The 17,871-nt window shown below is 39.1% G+C and overlaps 1 protein-coding gene across 2 annotated transcripts in view; it reads right to left on the reverse strand.

Annotated features, from left to right (window-relative positions):
* Window positions 1-14,001, reverse strand: part of gpc6b (glypican 6b) — a 92,792-nt gene extending 78,791 nt beyond the window's left edge. For both annotated transcript variants that reach the window (XM_077579140.1, XM_077579138.1), the window contains exon 1: window positions 13,543-14,001. In XM_077579140.1, coding sequence (XP_077435266.1) covers window positions 13,543-13,693 — 151 coding nt within the window. In that variant the 5' untranslated portion in view covers window positions 13,694-14,001. The remainder of the gene's footprint in view (window positions 1-13,542) is intronic.
* Window positions 14,002-17,871: the final 3,870 nt, after the last annotated feature.

Below are 17,871 nucleotides of genomic sequence, written 5' to 3' on the forward strand. Positions count from 1 at the left end.
TCAGTTTATATTTTATATTTATTTTTAGGAATCTATTGTTTAAATATACATATATGCTGCACTTAAAGACACTTAATTGTACATCTGTTTGTATAATGACAATAAAGGCTATCTATGCAGTTAGCTAGCTAGCTATCCATAGACCTAAAAAATGCATCTTCCCTTTAGAAAGTCCGTTGGCAAGAGCGCCTCGTTGTTGGACGATCCCCATCTAGAGCAGGTGGAAGAGCAAGATAATTTCTTTCTTTTTTTCCCCTTTTTTTTTTTAGATGTGATGGCCAGCGCTGGCAAACAATTCAGGGTGTACCCCGCCTGCTGCCCGAAGCCAGCTGGGATAGGTTCCAGCACCCCCCGCGACCCTTGTGAGGACAAGCGGTTAAGAAAATGGATGGATGGTGATGGCCAGCGTGTGGCGTGGCCGTTTAAGAACGCCTTTTTGTTGCCATGACAACTCAGTGGAATATATTTTCGAATATATACATAAGAAATATGTTAGCCGTGTTTTCCAGGTGGTATAAATTGTATTTTGATTAACAGTTAGAAGCTGAGACGGCTGGTTTCAGTGCATTCAAATGACACACCCACAGTGCTTGAGAGTCGAGAGAATGGCTTGATTTTTGAAGCCTCATTTTATACAGTATAAGTTTTGACTTTTTTTTTTTTTTATAATTCGAATTTGGCAGGGTTGTTTATAACGCTCGTCTTTGTGGTGTGTCACATTTACATTACTTTCACTTTACAGGGATTTTAGTAACTTTTTGTGTTGACCAACTCTGTGCCTCTCCCAAATCTTACATTGCAAAAAAAGAGCAGGTTTCGGGTGAATAAATCAATATTTTCATAACCTAAAATGTAATTCTAACTAGCTGACACAGTAGAAAAAAAACAACCGCTCTTTCACCGCCTTGGGGTTTGGAGCTAAGGAACACTGGAAGAGAACCAAAAGCCACAAAAAGAATAAACTGAAATCTTCCGTTGCAGATGAGTTCCAGTGATACATTGTCAATGAGGTTTTTGCCATTTAAAAACATTGAACCTGAAATAATCAGTTTGAAATCCATCTGTGAATGTAAATTTTTTTGGGCAGCTGGAGCCCAAACAGAAAAAACAATTAACACTGCATCCTGCGTTCCAGGTTTCATGGAGCAGATGCACTGTATAAGGTCCTCTGACGAACATGGCAGCGGCTGTCATGCTTTCACATACCGGAAGCTACCTTATGCTCTCAGACATGCAATTGTTTTGCAGATTCTTGGAACAGGGTGTACTGGGCTTACCTTAGGCAATGTGCCACATGCTGCTACACCAATTCTGAACAGATTAGAGAAAACATTAGAGTCTCTCTTTCCATCAGAAAAAAAGTATATTTGTATCTGTTTCCGTTTTGCAGCAATTAGCATTAGAATATAGATCAGTTTCATCATTATTCACAGACCTGTTGAAAACTCTGGCAAAAAGAGCTTGTTGCAACATGGCCCTGGTTGATCTCTTATACTCTGCTGCCACCTGCTGGTTGTTCTTTGTAATAACCACCGTTGCTTTAAGCGACCTCTTTAGGTCAGAAGCTGCATGAAAGCCTTCTGTATGCTCCAGCATAAAAAAAACACATTAAAAAACATATAAATACGTTTTTGGGAGTGAAGGACAAAGTATTAAAAGACGTATTTATACGCAAGTTAATAATTGATTACATCCATCAATACATGTCAACAGCACTTGTTTGAGCCTATCCCAGCCATTCACACTCACATTCACACAATGGACAATTAAAGTCTTCAATTACCCTAATTTATGTTTTGGGAATGTGGGAAAAACGCAACTCCACATAGGAAATAAGCAATAGAGATTCTAACCCTGAACTTTAGAGCTGTGAAGCCAACGTGCTACCCAGTAGGTCCCCATGCTGCCTTCACTGACCACATGCATGTCAAATTTCAATAGCAAAATCTTCTCTTCCTGCAGTTGACACGTTCTTGTGTTGATTTTTTTTTCAGTTGCAGTCAGAATTCATTTATTCTGAGTATGCAAAATTTTGGACTCACCGTAACTACATTATATGAGGCATATGTTTTTTTTCCTGTCAACAACAGGGCACAGACAGACAACCATTCCCTCATATTTGCACCATCACTGAGTCGAACCGACACCAACTCAACAGCCGAGATTTGAACACAAACCACGGAACTGTGAGTCAGACGTGCCAACCGCTCATCCTCCGTGCCGCCGATGACGTTTTATGTTATATAAAACCGCATTAAGTGGAATTCAAACAGAACCCCAAGGCCAATGGCTCCTGCTGGTAAGTGCCAACTGACAGCTGAAATAATGAGAATATATCTCCGTAACCATGTCAAATGAGATGCATGTGATGTTATCTTTGGGTCATGCCCGTGTAAAAATATATTATAGGGTGCACGGTAACATGACTGATTGTTTTTATAAGGACGCATGCATCACTTCTAGGGGCATTAACTACTAATGCAATGTTAAACAAACTGAAGACAAATCCCAGCTCTGCTCATTCATCCCTCCTTCCTTTGGCCAACGCTTCAGCGGAGGTTATAAAATTCAAGTATTCCCCTGCTTCTGCTTTTTTTATGTGGACGCGCGGCTGCGGCGCTGCAAAGCAGCCAAACGACGCCTCGCAACGGCTCTGCAGAAAGCGAGCATCATGGGGCCATTTTGGCCGTCACGAGCGGGACGGATGTGATGCGAGTTGGAGTCAGATCTCAAACTAAAAAGCCCCACTGCAGCACCGAATGCCATCATTTGTTTGAAATCCTCCTCCTGGATGAGTGCGACACCAGCAGATTACCTTGAAGAGGAGCGGGAATAGCCTTTAAAGAAGACTTACAGTATTACACTTCCCGATAATAGCATTGCTTTTATTTTAGCCGTGGACCGAAAACATTTGGGTTTAACACCAAAAGATGATGCAACCTCTGTACTTGTTCATGAAGTGTTCCGGCAAATGTTTGTGATACTTTCAATCCTTGCCCTCTGGATGTTTTGGGGCATTCTTTACAGCTCTCACGCAGTCTTTCAACATTTTCTGTTTTTCCTTGATCTACCCGTTTGAGGTCTGTTACTTGGCTATTGTTAGTGGTTTCTTTATTTTCAGGACATTCCGCATGGTTGTATTGGCTTTGGCCTTTGTTTGTGCAATGTTTCTGAATGATTGTCCATCTTCTCTCAGCTTCACAGTGGCGTGTTTTTTGACCCATTGACAACTCTCTGGTTCTGATTGAGCCTGTAAATGGCGAGTTTTCGAAGACAAAACACAGGCTAAATCTGAAACTTAGCATATACAGTCCCGTCCAAAAGTATTGGAGTGACAAGGTCAATTTATTTGATTTTGTTGTAAGGTGAAAACATTTGTTTCAGAGAAACAAAAATTCAGAATTCATGGTATTTAACACACAACAGAGCATCTTTTGTTTGAACCCACACTCTTTTTAAGTCAACAAAAGTACTGGAACATGTGACTAATGGGTGTTTCTAGTTGCTCAGGTGTTGCCGTTTAGATTGCTTAAATCGTTAGATAGTGATTTATTTATTTTTTGCTTCAGGTTTTACTTGTGAGAACTGAATTTACTGTTAAGCAAACATGAACAGACCAATTTGTTCACATTTAGACATCCATCCAACCATTATCCAAACCAGGTACTCTGTATTATTTTCTGAACGACTTGCTTAAAGACACATCACTGACAGAGGCATCATACGAAAAATATGTTGTTGTCATTTTCCACATGACAGGTGAGCAGACACTCCAGAGACCCAACTATATTTATACAAGCAATTAAAAAGACACTTTCCAACAATATGTCCCCCTTTAACAATGATGCGGCCGTATAGAAGCGCTTAACTGCAGGTGATTTGCGATTGGAGCGGAAGGATAGCATAGAAGTCCAAAAGGCGTCATCGTAAAGCATCAACATGACAGCTCATCACAGATCCGTCTCGGCGTGTGTGACGGACAGGAAGGTCACTTTGGTCTCGTAATACATCATCGGCCAATCTCAATCACCCCCTTCCCACCGTGCAGGTACTCCTATTTAACCTTTCTAATCCTCCCCATTCCATTACATGATGCGGGAGAACCTGTGCACATTACACACTCCAGCGAGGCTCATTTGTGCCCTTATGCAAGTGGCCAAGGATCAAATAATATCAACGCTCGTATTTCAGTGCGGCTCATGGCTGATAGTAAACAAATGGTGGCATCGGATGTGACTTTATTGTGATGTGGCCTCCTCCATATCGTAACATCTTATCTCTGGTGCTAGCTCAATACAGACAATGTCGATGTGACATGTTTTTAAATGAAAACTGATAACAAATAGTGTTCTTTGTTTGTATGACACAAAAGAGACCTGCAGGCATTCATGTGACAGTAATGCTGTGAGTTTGCTTATTACAGTGAAGCAAGAATCGATTACAATCTGTTCAAGGATGCTGGTCAACATACAATAATCCTCACAGGATAAAGTAACTGTCTAGCTAGCTAGCTTGCCGTAGCATCTATCTAGATATCCGTCTAACTAGCTAGGGAAGTAAATATTCTGTTTCAATTTAATTATAACTGTTTTGATTTAGTTATAACTATTTAGAATTGGACAAAATTGCTTTGATTTACTCAGTATAGTTTTGTGTGAGAATTCAAATGATGTGAGGGGGTTGATTTTCTCTTTGTTCTCTCCTGAGAACATATGGTGGGGGCAAGCGAAAGTGTAAATTAGACGCCTTTGTTTATAAGACGGCTCCTCAGAGTCTCTCAGTCTCTTCTGTAAACAACGTCAACCCTTATCTGATTATCTGTGTTCCATCATGTGACTACGAGCGGGAAGAAAAGAAGGAGGTACCATGTGACTCTGGGAGGGACTTTTGTAGGACAAAGGATATTACCCACAAGCGGAGCGGGAAACGACACAGTTGAGAATCAAAGATGGCGCGAGTGGCGGCTATTCTCATCTGTCCACAAATTTGTGTAATAAAATCCTTAGGTAATGCCTGAATTCACTGATCTCATTGTATGTTTTGATAATCAACATCATGAACACGGAAGAGTAAGTATTCATCTTACTACACTAGTTAGTTAGCTATCATCTAAATAGCTAGGTAGGTAGTTAGCATCATCTAGCTAGCTATCCATCTTTTTAGCTAGCTATCTAGTTAGCTATCCAGCCATCTAGTTAGCTCTGTGCATCCATCCATCCATCAATCCATCCATCCATCTATCTATTTTACCTTCCTTTAGGGAAATATGGGAAATACAATTAACCCATTCCTTATGTCAAACTGTCACCACAATAAAAATAATAATAATTAAAAAAAAATGTAAGTATCATTTTAACATTCTAATCAAAATTAGCATACTTGTGGAAGAGCCAGTTAATTGATTATAAATTATAAAAGCAACACTTGTTTTTGCTTCCATTTTTATGAGCTGTACTCAAAAATCCACAAACAAAATAACTTCATGCAAAGGAGATGTGTTGCAATGAATTAGGTGAATTTCCTTATTTTCCCACATTTTACTCAATAAGCTGAAGTTTCACTGACATTAGATGAGATGTCACCCATGATGGTTGTTTTGAGCAATTTCAGAAGGTTTGGTAATTTGTGCTTGTACAAAAAGTTTGACAACACAATATCTTTAGAATTCTCTGAGGATGCATCTGCAAACAGCCTCAAGCCAGCTGATCCGCAGGCTGAATCGTGGCCTCGCTCTGACAAAATGTTTACACCTGCGGAAGTGTTCGCCTCACCCTGACACCGTCTAACCCTGCAGCGCCGCTTTGACCACGATAAAACTCTGGGAGTGCGAGCATGACTACTTTTCCCTAAGTGCAATCATGCTGAGGTCATGATATTTCACTATCAATTTGTGGAGTTTGGAATAAATAAACCTGGGAAAGCAGACACAGCCAGTTAGATGTAATGGTACAGGACTGTAATGTTAAAGATACTTCATAATATATTAATATTTCCTTAAAAAAAATAAAAGTCAAATTTACTGTTGGCTCATCCTGTCTTGAAGCAATTGAGGCAAATGTGACAGCACTAGTTGTCGCTGTTGACTCATTCTCAACTAGTTTGCTGACTAAATGATGTCAGATGTGTCAGCATTATTGTACTCACTACAATACAGGCAGTCGGGACGGTTGGAAAGGCACCCTGACCTCTGGATTTCGGCCTGTTTTACTTCCGCTTCTCCTTCCTCCTACCCCTCACCTCTCTTTTTCGGAGACTGGACTTTCATGCTGTTTTCACTAACATCGTACAGCACCATAGCCTACTATGTGATTGAACTTGCCCACCCAGCATCCAGCCTGGCCATCCTTGAAAGGGAATTAGCCCATCTGTGGTCCCTTTCTCAAGGTTTCCTAATTTTTCCACCCAAATGGGTTTTATCTTAATTTTGTCTTGCTCAGATGAGGGGTTAAGATGAGGGGATGTTGTCAATCTTAGTGTGCCATGTGAAGCCATTTGAGACTTTTTTTTTCTGATTAAGGGCTATACAAATAAACTTGACTTGGCTATTGTAGAATGAAAAGATGTGAACTCACAGTAGAGCGAGGTCATTTTCACGTGCTATAGAATTGGATGAATATACAGTAGTCGTACCTACAACCTATTTGTGTGCACATTATCCATTGCCTTATATTTTTGTTTTTTTTCTGCTGTAATTGGACCAAAACTACGCATCAAGTGTATTTATTTAAGTATTAATAATACCTTTATTCTGGGAAATCCAATTTGAGACTTTTTACGCATCATCGGTCACTCCGTGTCGTGTCTCCTGTGCATGTGACATTTAAGGCAGCCTTGATCAGAAAAATCCTCATGCGCTTCTGAAGGCAAGCACACGCACGTAAATGGAACTGGCACTGCTGTTTCATGTAATAGAAACCCGTACAGTAGTGATTGTGGCAGCCATATGAAGGCTGCCTTTTGCTCCACATACTTAATCGAGTGTGACAGCAGCTCTGAGACGGACTCCAACAGTGCTGCTTAGTTGGTCAACATGCAGATGCTGCAATATTTACCGGAGCGACGTGTCTCAAAAAACAACAAATCTGCTGTCTTAAAAAATATAAAAAATAAAAATAAAAATCATCGATGTTTTAAATTTTTAACTTCAAGCTTCAGTGAGAAGCAAGCAGGTTGCACGCCTCAAGGGCACGACGGCCATCCCGCGTGAATTTGCTGAGGTGCGCATAACGCCTCGCCTCTATATGACTCATTCAAAGGAGCTGATCAAAAGACGTCTATTCAAGAGGTGACATCATCTGGAGATAAGAGATGAAATTGTTCACACACTTTTCCGAGATGGCTTGTGATGTCGGCGACACGGATGCAAAGGTGCGAGTGGGTTCGTTATTCCAGGCACCGGTGAACAGGTGGGCCTTTTATCAAATATGCAGCCTGGCTTCTTCGACACGACCGTGATAGACGTGCCAGATGGGAGTATTCATTGTTTTTTCTTTGTTTTGGTTCAATTAGCCGTGTGCCAAACAATGGGGCTGTCAGGAATGTTGACACCGGTAGTTTGTATTTATCTTTACTTCAAAGTGTCATAAACTGAAATAAAAACCCTGCATGATGTGCTATTATTGCACCTGAGCGACAAGGTCTTCATGTCATGTGACCACCCACTGCAACATTTGCACATATACAATACAATGAGGCAGTGTAGTCTAACTGCAAAAGCTGAATTCAAACTTGTCTGTAAGTGTCAATCAAAACTGACAAATTCCAAAATTGTGCAGGAGATTGTGTCCCTAATGGAGCGTCCATTCATTTTGAAGTAGTGCTTTTAAATGCATTTAGAAGGACCAAACACGTCCCATGTCGGACATGATTTGAAACAAGCACTACGTCTCCACTCTTCATCCCGTTCAGCTTGCCTTCTACAAAATTCCTCCCCATGAGACACTTCTGCTGATGCAGGATGAAAAAAAAAAAACGCTCGCGCTATGCTCGCCGCGTGCCAAGATTTTGAGATGAAACCATCACTTCTCCTGCAAACTCACCTTTCCGCTTAACTGCCGACTTGAATTCCCCCAAACACAGCTGTTTCTGTTCTGAACGCGTGACTGAAGCACACCGCTAACGCCGACGCGCTTTAGCAGCTGTTTCTTATCGGGTTTCGGCATGCCAATGAACGCAACAATTGGAAAGTGGCCTGTCATGCTAGGTAATGTGAATTATTATTATTTCCCACGTTCGCACAATGCAAAGTGTTCTCGAAGGAATTTAGCAAGAAATCGTGGAAAAATGTAGAAAAAGCGTTTTATTACTTTTGAATTATTTTCAAGTTACATAAGGAAAATCCAGCCCTTTGCTATACTGCACATACTTGACAATACAGTATAAAATATGTTTAACAAATGAAAACATACAACAATGTACGCAAAAAAAGTTCTACTTGTGTATCAGATGAGTAAGTGTGGGTCGACTGGTCATGCCTACACTGCATTCTGCTGGCATGACCAGTCGACCTGCACACTAAATTCTGTAAAGTAAATTTTACTCTAAACTGAGTCTATTTGGTCCCACTCTAGAGTAAAATTTACACTTGGAAGACAGCAAAATAATAGTTTTTTTTTTAAATATATAAAGTCACTCAAGGGTTGAGGAACAAATCCGCAACTTCAGGTTGGGAGACAGCCAATCTACTCCCTGAGGCACGCAGCTCCTGATGTGTTACACTGTAACAAATTTCTGTAAAATCTTCAGTAAAAATTACAGCATTTTCTTGTATTTTAATTTTACAGTATTTAACTGTATACCGCAACACATTATGGGTAAAAAAAAAAAAAAAATTGCATTATGGGTAAAAACAAAGTACAGTAATTTGCTGTACATTTAGGAGTCAAATACTGTAAATTGTACAGCAAATATGGTTTGGTATTTATATATGTGGATTATTGGTCAATACTCTAAAGATTGTCGGGTTTTGGAGAAGAAGCAAATAGCGGGACAAGGACAAGAATTCAGCGAATTGGTGAGTAATGTTTTAGCGCGAGGGCACTCCGCATCGTCTTCACATCGCATTTGTTAGATAAACTGGCAACATTACAGCTAACATTAATTTATGCACTCGGCTGCAGAACGAGGATAGATTTAACAACAAGGGTGGCACGGTGATTAACTGGTTAGCACGTCCGTCTCCTAGTGCTGAGGGCGTGAGATCGAGTCCGGGCTTCAACCTTCCGGGGCGGAGTTTGCATGTTCTCCGCTCTCCTCTCACATTGTTCCTCGGTGATGGTTGTTCGTGTATGTGCGCCCTGCAATTGGCTGGCAACCAGTTCAGGGTGTACCCCGCCTACTGCCCGAAGCCAGCTGGGATAGACTCCAGCAACCCCTCTTTTGAGGAATAAGTGGTTAAGAAAATATATGGGTGGATTTTACAATGACATACAGTAATATTCATTTACAAGAATTTACTGGCAACTTTAGTTAGAATACAAGAAACTCGATTACAAAGAATTGCTGTTTTCTTTTAAAAATCAAATACAGTAAGTAACTGTAATTTATGTACAGTAAATACTAAAATACAGGTTTTCACAGAAATTAAATAGGATTTTACAAGAATTAGCTGGGAACTTTTGTTGCCAGTTATTTCTTGTAAATTCTACAGTCAATTTGTTACAGTGTAGTATATCGCTTTTCCTCTTGGATATGAGAGCAAACAGTAGGAGTGGCATAGCTCAGTTGGTAGCGTCGTGTGTTTGTTCCTCAACCCTTTGGTAACTTTTCATTTTCACTGACTAAACCACATGTTTCCGACCACAGAAAAGGTCTGCAAATTTGGGGAAATAAGTGCTCCCATTGCAGGGGTTACTTTCTTGTGTATATCTGAAGTGGCACGGTAGGTGTGTTCACAAGCATTCTCAATAGACACATGTTGGCATTTGTGCTGTCACATTTCCAGCAAGCGTCACCGTACATCAGAATACGAACACGGCAGAATCAGATTCATTTACAGAATTGTCATTCAAACATGAACAAGACCTGCTACCATCCAATTTATATTGGAGATACCTGAAGACAATAGTACATTGAAAACAAGATTCCCTTTAGTTTGTTTTAATAAATCAAGTGCTGTTCATAAACAGACATCTGATGTGGGTCAATTTAACATGAACCCAAATAATTGTGCTGATTTCACACTATTTATATGTCGTCCCCAGCTGAAAGGAACAGGAACTGTCATGTCGCGCCGATCAATACTGAAATATTGTTTCTTCAATAGCTGCCTGGAATCGATTCCTGGAACAAACTATTGCTGTTTCTTACTGATTTGTAATTATACCAATCCACAATTTTGACAAGAGTGTCGAGAGGTATCAACTGAACAATATATCATAGTCTAGATGGATTTGTGCATCATTTTTAGCCTAATGACTGATTTAACCACCCGATTTTGACCCGACACTGAAATGTCAGTCAAGAAGCAACTTTATGCATTTATAGTGTTTCTATTTTAAAAAACATTTCATGATAATGAGTAAGATGACAATTTGAAAATGAGAAATATTGTTCATCTTCCTTTTGACGTATCACACTCATATCTCGTCAATATTTAATGTAATACTCCTCATTATAATCCCTCAAGGGGAACTTCAGATCACACTGCTTTAAATTTAATGTTGCACACCACACAGAGGACCACATCACACACGTGCAGGCACGCAAGAAGAGATTCAGAGTGAAAGTGATGCGCAAACATTGCTAGCGAGGATGGTGCTTTTGCTCAAGGGCGCCTCGGCAGCAGCCGGCAAGCAGATCGATAGTTTTACATTTTGATCTGAAGCAGGACTTGAACTTGCGCCAGATGAGCTACTGCTGCCCCAATTTTAGTGATCATATATCGGTAATGATATTAGTATTGACATATGAGTACGGATTTTTTTGGATTTTGCTTTTCGCTAATGAAATGAGATTTGCAGCGTTGGCTTGTTGTCATCGGCAAAATGCTAAGCTATCTAATTATGTAACTGCATATCTGTCGTGTGGGAAAAGTCTCGCATCTCCGTTCGGTAACCCTCGCAGTCAGTCTATCAGTCAGCTATATAATGTAATTGCAAGTGAGACGCGCTTTAATTGCTTTTTATAGCGTTTTTAATCATGTGGAAAAAGAGTCCCTTGTGGTTGGAGACACTTAAGCGAGTGGAAGCCGCAGTTCCGCCTGGCGTTGGCGCTCAAATGTACGCGAGGACGGGGTTAGTTAATCTGCTCATGGCTGACCATTCATTATCCATTATCTATGCACGCAGGGTTGGCTCCAGCACCGAGCAGGCAGCCAATCTCCACGCGGCCGCCTGGAGGGACTCTTCACATTAGGATTAAATATTGTTATCATCGTGTAGAGCAGCTCGCACGTAATTAACTGGCGCGCTTTAAGGGAGGGAAGATACCCACGCTGACCACTGACCTCTGCGAAGGAGTAGGGACACAATTCGATGGAAAACAAAAGGGGAATTACAAGAAAAGAAGAAGTGGAAATGTGTCTGTTTACCAGAAAATAAATCTCCGTTTAACAGAATAAAGCCGTCATTTATTGAGATGAGTGGCATAAGTTTTTGTTCTCACAATATGACATTATTTTCTTAATATGAATTTATTCTTACAAAATGGAAACTTTTTCAAGCCTTTTTTAAGGTATCAAGTACTACTGAGGGATGCAGATACTTAATGCAAAAAAATTAATAAATCTGACATCAAGTAAGTCTTCCTTGCCAGTAGGTGGTGCTACATTACGGCAGTTTGACTCATTGGTGAATCGTCAAGTGCATCAGAAAGACAGAAAGGTCTTTGTTCACAACTATCATTGTCTTAATTGAAGTGTTATGTGTTATGAGAACTAGTGGTATCAGTATATGGTATTGGTATCGGTCAGTGTACTCGAGTGAATATTCTTACTGGCATCGTTCTGTAATCGCTACTACTAATCTTTTCTTCTTTACTCTTTACTAATATGATATGATAATATATTTTTTATATTTTATACTTTATTTTGCTATGTTCTGACGTGGTCTGTGTAATAAATATAACATTTTCTCAAATGAAAAAGATTTATTTCAATATGTTTTTCTCATAAAATATATATAATGTTGGAAGTACTTAACTAACATTACTTTTATCCTGTAAAAAAAAAAAAAAAAGTAATATTACAACTATTTCTGACACAATTTTACTCTTGAAATATTAAAATGTCTTTAATCTTGTAATATGATATACCCAAAGCTTTATCTTTTTCAATTCATGTACTGCCAACTTTATTTTTGCAATATTTTGACTAATCGTGTTAAATTAAATTTGGGGAAAAAAATCGTAAGACAATGCGCAATAATGTATTACAACTTTTTTTCTTCTATTCTCAAAAATATTGAGGATTTTTATTTTATTTACTTTTTTAGTTATTTTATGTACGCTACTTTTTTCTCATATTATGACGACTTCATTTCAGTCTTTTGTCCTTGTAATGATTTTTTTCCTCTTAATATTATGACTTTTCTTTCTTGTAGGAATATTGCGGTGGACCCTCAGTTCTTGAACTTAATTCATTTTGTGACGGTGTTTGCAAACTGAAATGTTCACAAACCAAAGCTATGTTTCCCATTAAGATGAATGGAAATTGAATGTGTGAGGCAGGTCCAGAGGTCTGGCCAGGAGTAGAGGGCGGGGCTTGCGCAAAACGTTGAGATGCCCCGCCCTATTCGTCCATTCACGCTAAGTGAAAGCACAACCATGTGACTGTTCCCAAACTGAAGCATAATTTGTGAACCGAAGCAATTAATCTGATATTGTTACATTCCTGCCTAGTGTGGTATTGTAGTTTGTTTTTTTGTTGTTGTTTTTTTTTGCTACTTTTAAGCACCAGGCAAGCAGTGTTCTGTTGCTGGGCTGTTGTTTGACTTATCAGTTGCTTTCTAACAGTTTATTTTAGTTTTCTATAGTGTTCTCACCTCATCTTTAGTTGTGTAGTGTAGTAAATGAGTTTCTGTTTTGCTTTTCCCGCACCTTGCTCCTTTCCAGTTACTTTGTCTGTTATAGCCTACTTTGTTAATTAAGGTTGCGATTTATTCTGTCTTCCTTAGTTGCCGTATGTCGACCTTCAGCTTCAGCATTTCACCGTCAGTATATATTTTATTTTTAATGAATACTATTTTGTTCTGCATTTTGTTAATACAAACCGTACCTAACAGAAATTTTTAGAGCAACTTTTCATCAACTGAGTTTCCATTCTACTTTTTTTTTTAATGTGCATTTCCCCCTAAATAGTCAAACTTCACATATCAGAACCTGCTTCCGTTTTACTCTCTTGATCCTAATCATAATTTCACTCTTTCTATAGTTTAGGTTTAAAACTTTTATTTAGCACATGTAAATTGAACAAGTGGTTGAGGTGTTGCTCCATCCTCACTCAACCAGCAGCAAACCCAAAAAGATCACTATTCCGTTTTTATTTTTTCCAGCCATAAACAAACACTTGAACTTCTTGGGATTAATGTTGCCTTTGAATCTTACCTGGAATCTCCTGGAGGGGAACATTGGTGAAGCTGAAGCCCCTGGCTGCACAAGCCTCCCTCACCTCGCTGCAATTCCTTGCTTTCAATTCTGCTTTGGCTGCGATGCACAGCGCAGAAAAAGTGTAAACGATTATCTCCAGTCTGAGCATTGTGGACTTGGATAAAAGATGCAGGAGCTGTATCCTCTGCTAATTAAAAACAAAAAAACAAAAACAAGATCTTCCGGTACTTGGATCTCTTACTCAGTGAGTGTCTGCAAAGCCAAGCAAGCGCATGTCCCTGAGGAGAAAATATGTTTAAAAAGCAGCAAGGGGTGCTTAATTAAGAGCCCCCACCATGCACCGCTGGAGAGATGGCGCGCGTGAAGGTGCCACATGGATCCGGAGAAGAGAAGCGCACTTCCCGCGGCTCGCACTCAACTTGTCTGAGCCCGGCAGCAGACGGAGGGACTGAGAAGCCCGGCGTGCTGCGTTCAAGTGCAACTGCTGTGCGAGTGGGTGCAGAGGAGAGACTGCGCATCAGATGCTCAGCCGATGCAAAGCAGCTCACAAAATGTGGACTGGAGTCCACTGCAGACACCACTTCAAAGTATTGAAGAGGGATAGAACTTGTAATTTAGTCAAGGTGAGACTTAAAGAGTCACCATTTTATGATTTGCTGAAATGCAGAGAAATCATTCTTATTAATGACTGAATGCCACAAAATGACATGAAAATTCAGAATTCAGGGTTTAGTGTGAATAGTCTATACTTGTCTCTCAGTGGGCTATTTGTATATTTGCTGATGCTAAACAGCATTAGCATTTTTATGATATTTTGTCTTAGAAAAAAACAAGTAGGCCTATTGTATTGCATGAATGCTGAGAGACAAGTATTCTAATTGATTACATGTTGCAGAAAAAAAAGAAATTGGGTATACTACAAATATTTTCAATATTAAATGAATGCTTAGAAAACAAGCATAACTAATCAAATGTTTTTGAAAAAAAATGGTCAGCATTCATACTGTACATATGAATGCTACGGAAGAGGATTAAAGCCAGTGAACTACAAAAAAAAGGGGGGGGGGGTTGGCAGGATTCTCACTTTATTCTCAGAAATCTGACTTTAAAGTGAGAGTTCTGAATTTAATCATGGAATTCTAACTTTAAAGTGAGAAGTCTCACTTTAGTCTCATAATTCTGACTTTAAAGTGAGAATTCTGGCTTTGTGACGTAGAGCTATGAATTGTGAGGGGGAGTCAGAAAGTCAGAATTCTGTGATTTAAGTGAATTCTGACAAAGTGAGAATTCTCTTTTTAAAGTCAGAATTCTTATAATAGTCAAAATCCTGCCAATTTTTTTTTCCTCTTCACTGACCTTAATCCATTTCCGTACAATGCTGAGAGCCGACCATTCACTATGAATTCTGAGTCATTCTTTCTGATAAAAGTGTACCAAACATAATGTATGTATCCTTGTAAAAGTTGCAACGAATGTTGTGACAAGGATTCTTTCTACCAGAATGTAGGCAAAATGATTGTATAGATGCTGAGAGGCAGGCATTCTATGGGCTATCATTAACAATTCTAACTGATCTTTTTAAAAATCGATGGACGATCGATTATTCCATTGATTATTTGGGTAATTACCATAATATTTTTTTATTGTGGTTAATTTCCCTGAATATTCACATCACCTTATACTCTCGCTTGATCAGTGCTTAGCATTGTATTGAAGACAGATGCAAGCTAAGCTAAACTAAGGTAGCTATAGAAGGTTCATCTTGCACTGCGGCAAGTTTAACCAGGCACAATGATTTAATGGAAGATGGTTTGTGCTCGTAAAGCAGATAAAGTGAGTAAAGTTTAGCTCGCTCAGTGCTAGTGTACTTAGATTTGAATATCTTTTTCTTTTTTGTGTATTCCGCCATAGCAACAACACTGTTGACCGAACGTGTCCAACTGCAACAAATGTCCGTGAAGTAAACACAGACGTGGCCAAACATAGTTCCTCACGGCACAAATGGTGGTGATGGTTTTAAAATTATTAATTATTGTTTTGTGGCACAAGTTTTTGTCAATTAATCAATTTTTGTAGTCAACTTATCCAAGTTAGCCGATTTGTTTTCTTATGATTCTCACCACAGTGCAAATGCTAACACTGTATAGTGTAAATATCTCTCCAAAGCACTTACTACTCCTCCATTGAGATTGGATGATCCTGACGTAATCCGTATGCTAATCACTGCCACTAGAGGGCATGTATGCATGCATTTACATGCATTTGCGGTACCATGAAAATTCAATTGCAATTCACCAGTGAACCAGTAAAGGATTATTGTTTGTAAACATATTCAAATCCATTGTCTTTCTACATTCCACCAAACATAAAATCCCGTTAACGCAATATCAAAGTGCATTATATCAGTGATGGAGGGGCTGTGATGAAGAGCAGAAGGCAAAGCCTTCATGACATTATCGATTTTAGGGCATCTTGATCCGAAGGGGTAGATCAGCAGTGGATTAACATGGCTGCCGCGGCAGTGCACATGATTCCTCAAGGTATGGGAAACCACCACCATGTTCCCTCGATGATCACGTTCACGCGAAGGAACGCTGATGGAGATTTTTTGTCTCATGCAAAATGGATGCTTGATGGTAATCAGTAGTAGTAAAGCCCATATGGACATCATGTGTGGTTTGCGTGCTCATCCAATATTCACAATGTGATTTTTACATTAGTCTGACATGATGATCAACATTGCGGATTGAGTATGAAAGTATGCAAAAAAAGGAAACCTCATGCATTTTCAAATTGTGATGATGATGCACAGCATACATCATGTTGTATCATCATGTTCCATCCACTTCGGTTATGGTGTATTGCTGATATATTATAGGAATAAAATATGAAAAATGTAACCTGAAGTTGACACAAGACTTGGGAGTACAAATTAAACAAATCAAGAGGAAGGCTTCCCAAAGTCGTAAGTATTTCTTACACTGAACTCCCACTTTGTATCCCCTTGTTGAGCAGCAGTGGAAGGGTACCCAAAAATATGTTATGCTAAAAATAGCTGTTTAAAATCAAAATATACGCTTCCTTATGTAAATAAGTAAGCACAGAAAGAAAAAAAGAAAGAAATATCTGTTTGTTAATGAACAGTATTCGGAGTTACGACCGCCCAACTTTGCCGTGCACTAAAAGGCGAGAACACAGATGGCTTCTGTTAGCATTTAGCATTCATTGGGTGACTTTAAAAGTGTGGGGGGAAAATATGTGCCCCAACTATTCTAAACACGGTATTCTGATTAATATTACGTTTATGTAATATGAAAGTAAAATCTGCTTTAAGCGGGCGGCCATTTTGCTGAAAATGAGATCATAGTGTCAATAAAGGGCTCAGGTAACGACCAATCCGGCTCATTCTGTTTTCTGGCTTCGATCATGTGACGTTAGCAATAATTGTTGACAATATAGGCTGCTCCTATATAAGTTGTATATATAGAATGCTAACCATTGTAACTACTTTGTCCTCATACTTACGAAAGATCATGTTTACTTGATATTTGTAGGGTACATTGTTTCAGCACCTGTTTCAAAGTCTCACTCCATCATTTGCTAGGCACATTTTGTTGTTGTAATAGAGACTGGAAATAATGGATAAGAATAAAGGACTGGGTGCTGTTATATTTTTGGTCTATATGTGTTGATGATTGATTTGATTTGTGTTTAGTCCATTGTTTAAAGTGGCATAGCTTCACAACATGCTAAATGCTAGGAGATGCTATTCAGCCTTAGCATTAAGCTAACAGACCAAAAGGCTAAACGCTAAGGAAATTTTAACAGGCAGTTGGCAGTGTGTGAGGAACATTCTTACTAATAAAGTTGTGTCACAAAATTGTCCCAAATGCTACTGGAAAGCATTCTTACTATTATATATATTTTTTTAAGTGTCATAATTGCATTAATGCTGAGCGAAGAAAGGCAACTTTAACGTACACTGAAAAGATGTGTTATTAAAATACAAAACATTTTTCGTTAGCATTTAGCATTCATTGGTTAGGCTTCTTGAGCGTATTTACTGCTATCAGTTTACTGCTGTTGACTATATTCACAACAACATTGGACCATAAATTACATAGTTTAAATCTAGCTGGAGTTTGGAAGCACAAAACTATACAGTTCCTTGTGCAACTTTAATTATTCGCTCTGGGATCTGTGTCTTTTGTTGTTGTTCCTTCAGCTTGTGTTACATACAAAGGTAAAACAAAAATAAAGAAATAAATAAATGAACATTAAAAAACAAAAACACAGCTTGAGTGGTTGCTGCTGTGTACTTTTGCA

Source organism: Vanacampus margaritifer, chromosome 11, assembly GCF_051991255.1.
Source record: "Vanacampus margaritifer isolate UIUO_Vmar chromosome 11, RoL_Vmar_1.0, whole genome shotgun sequence".
Classification (NCBI taxonomy): domain Eukaryota; kingdom Metazoa; phylum Chordata; class Actinopteri; order Syngnathiformes; family Syngnathidae; genus Vanacampus; species Vanacampus margaritifer.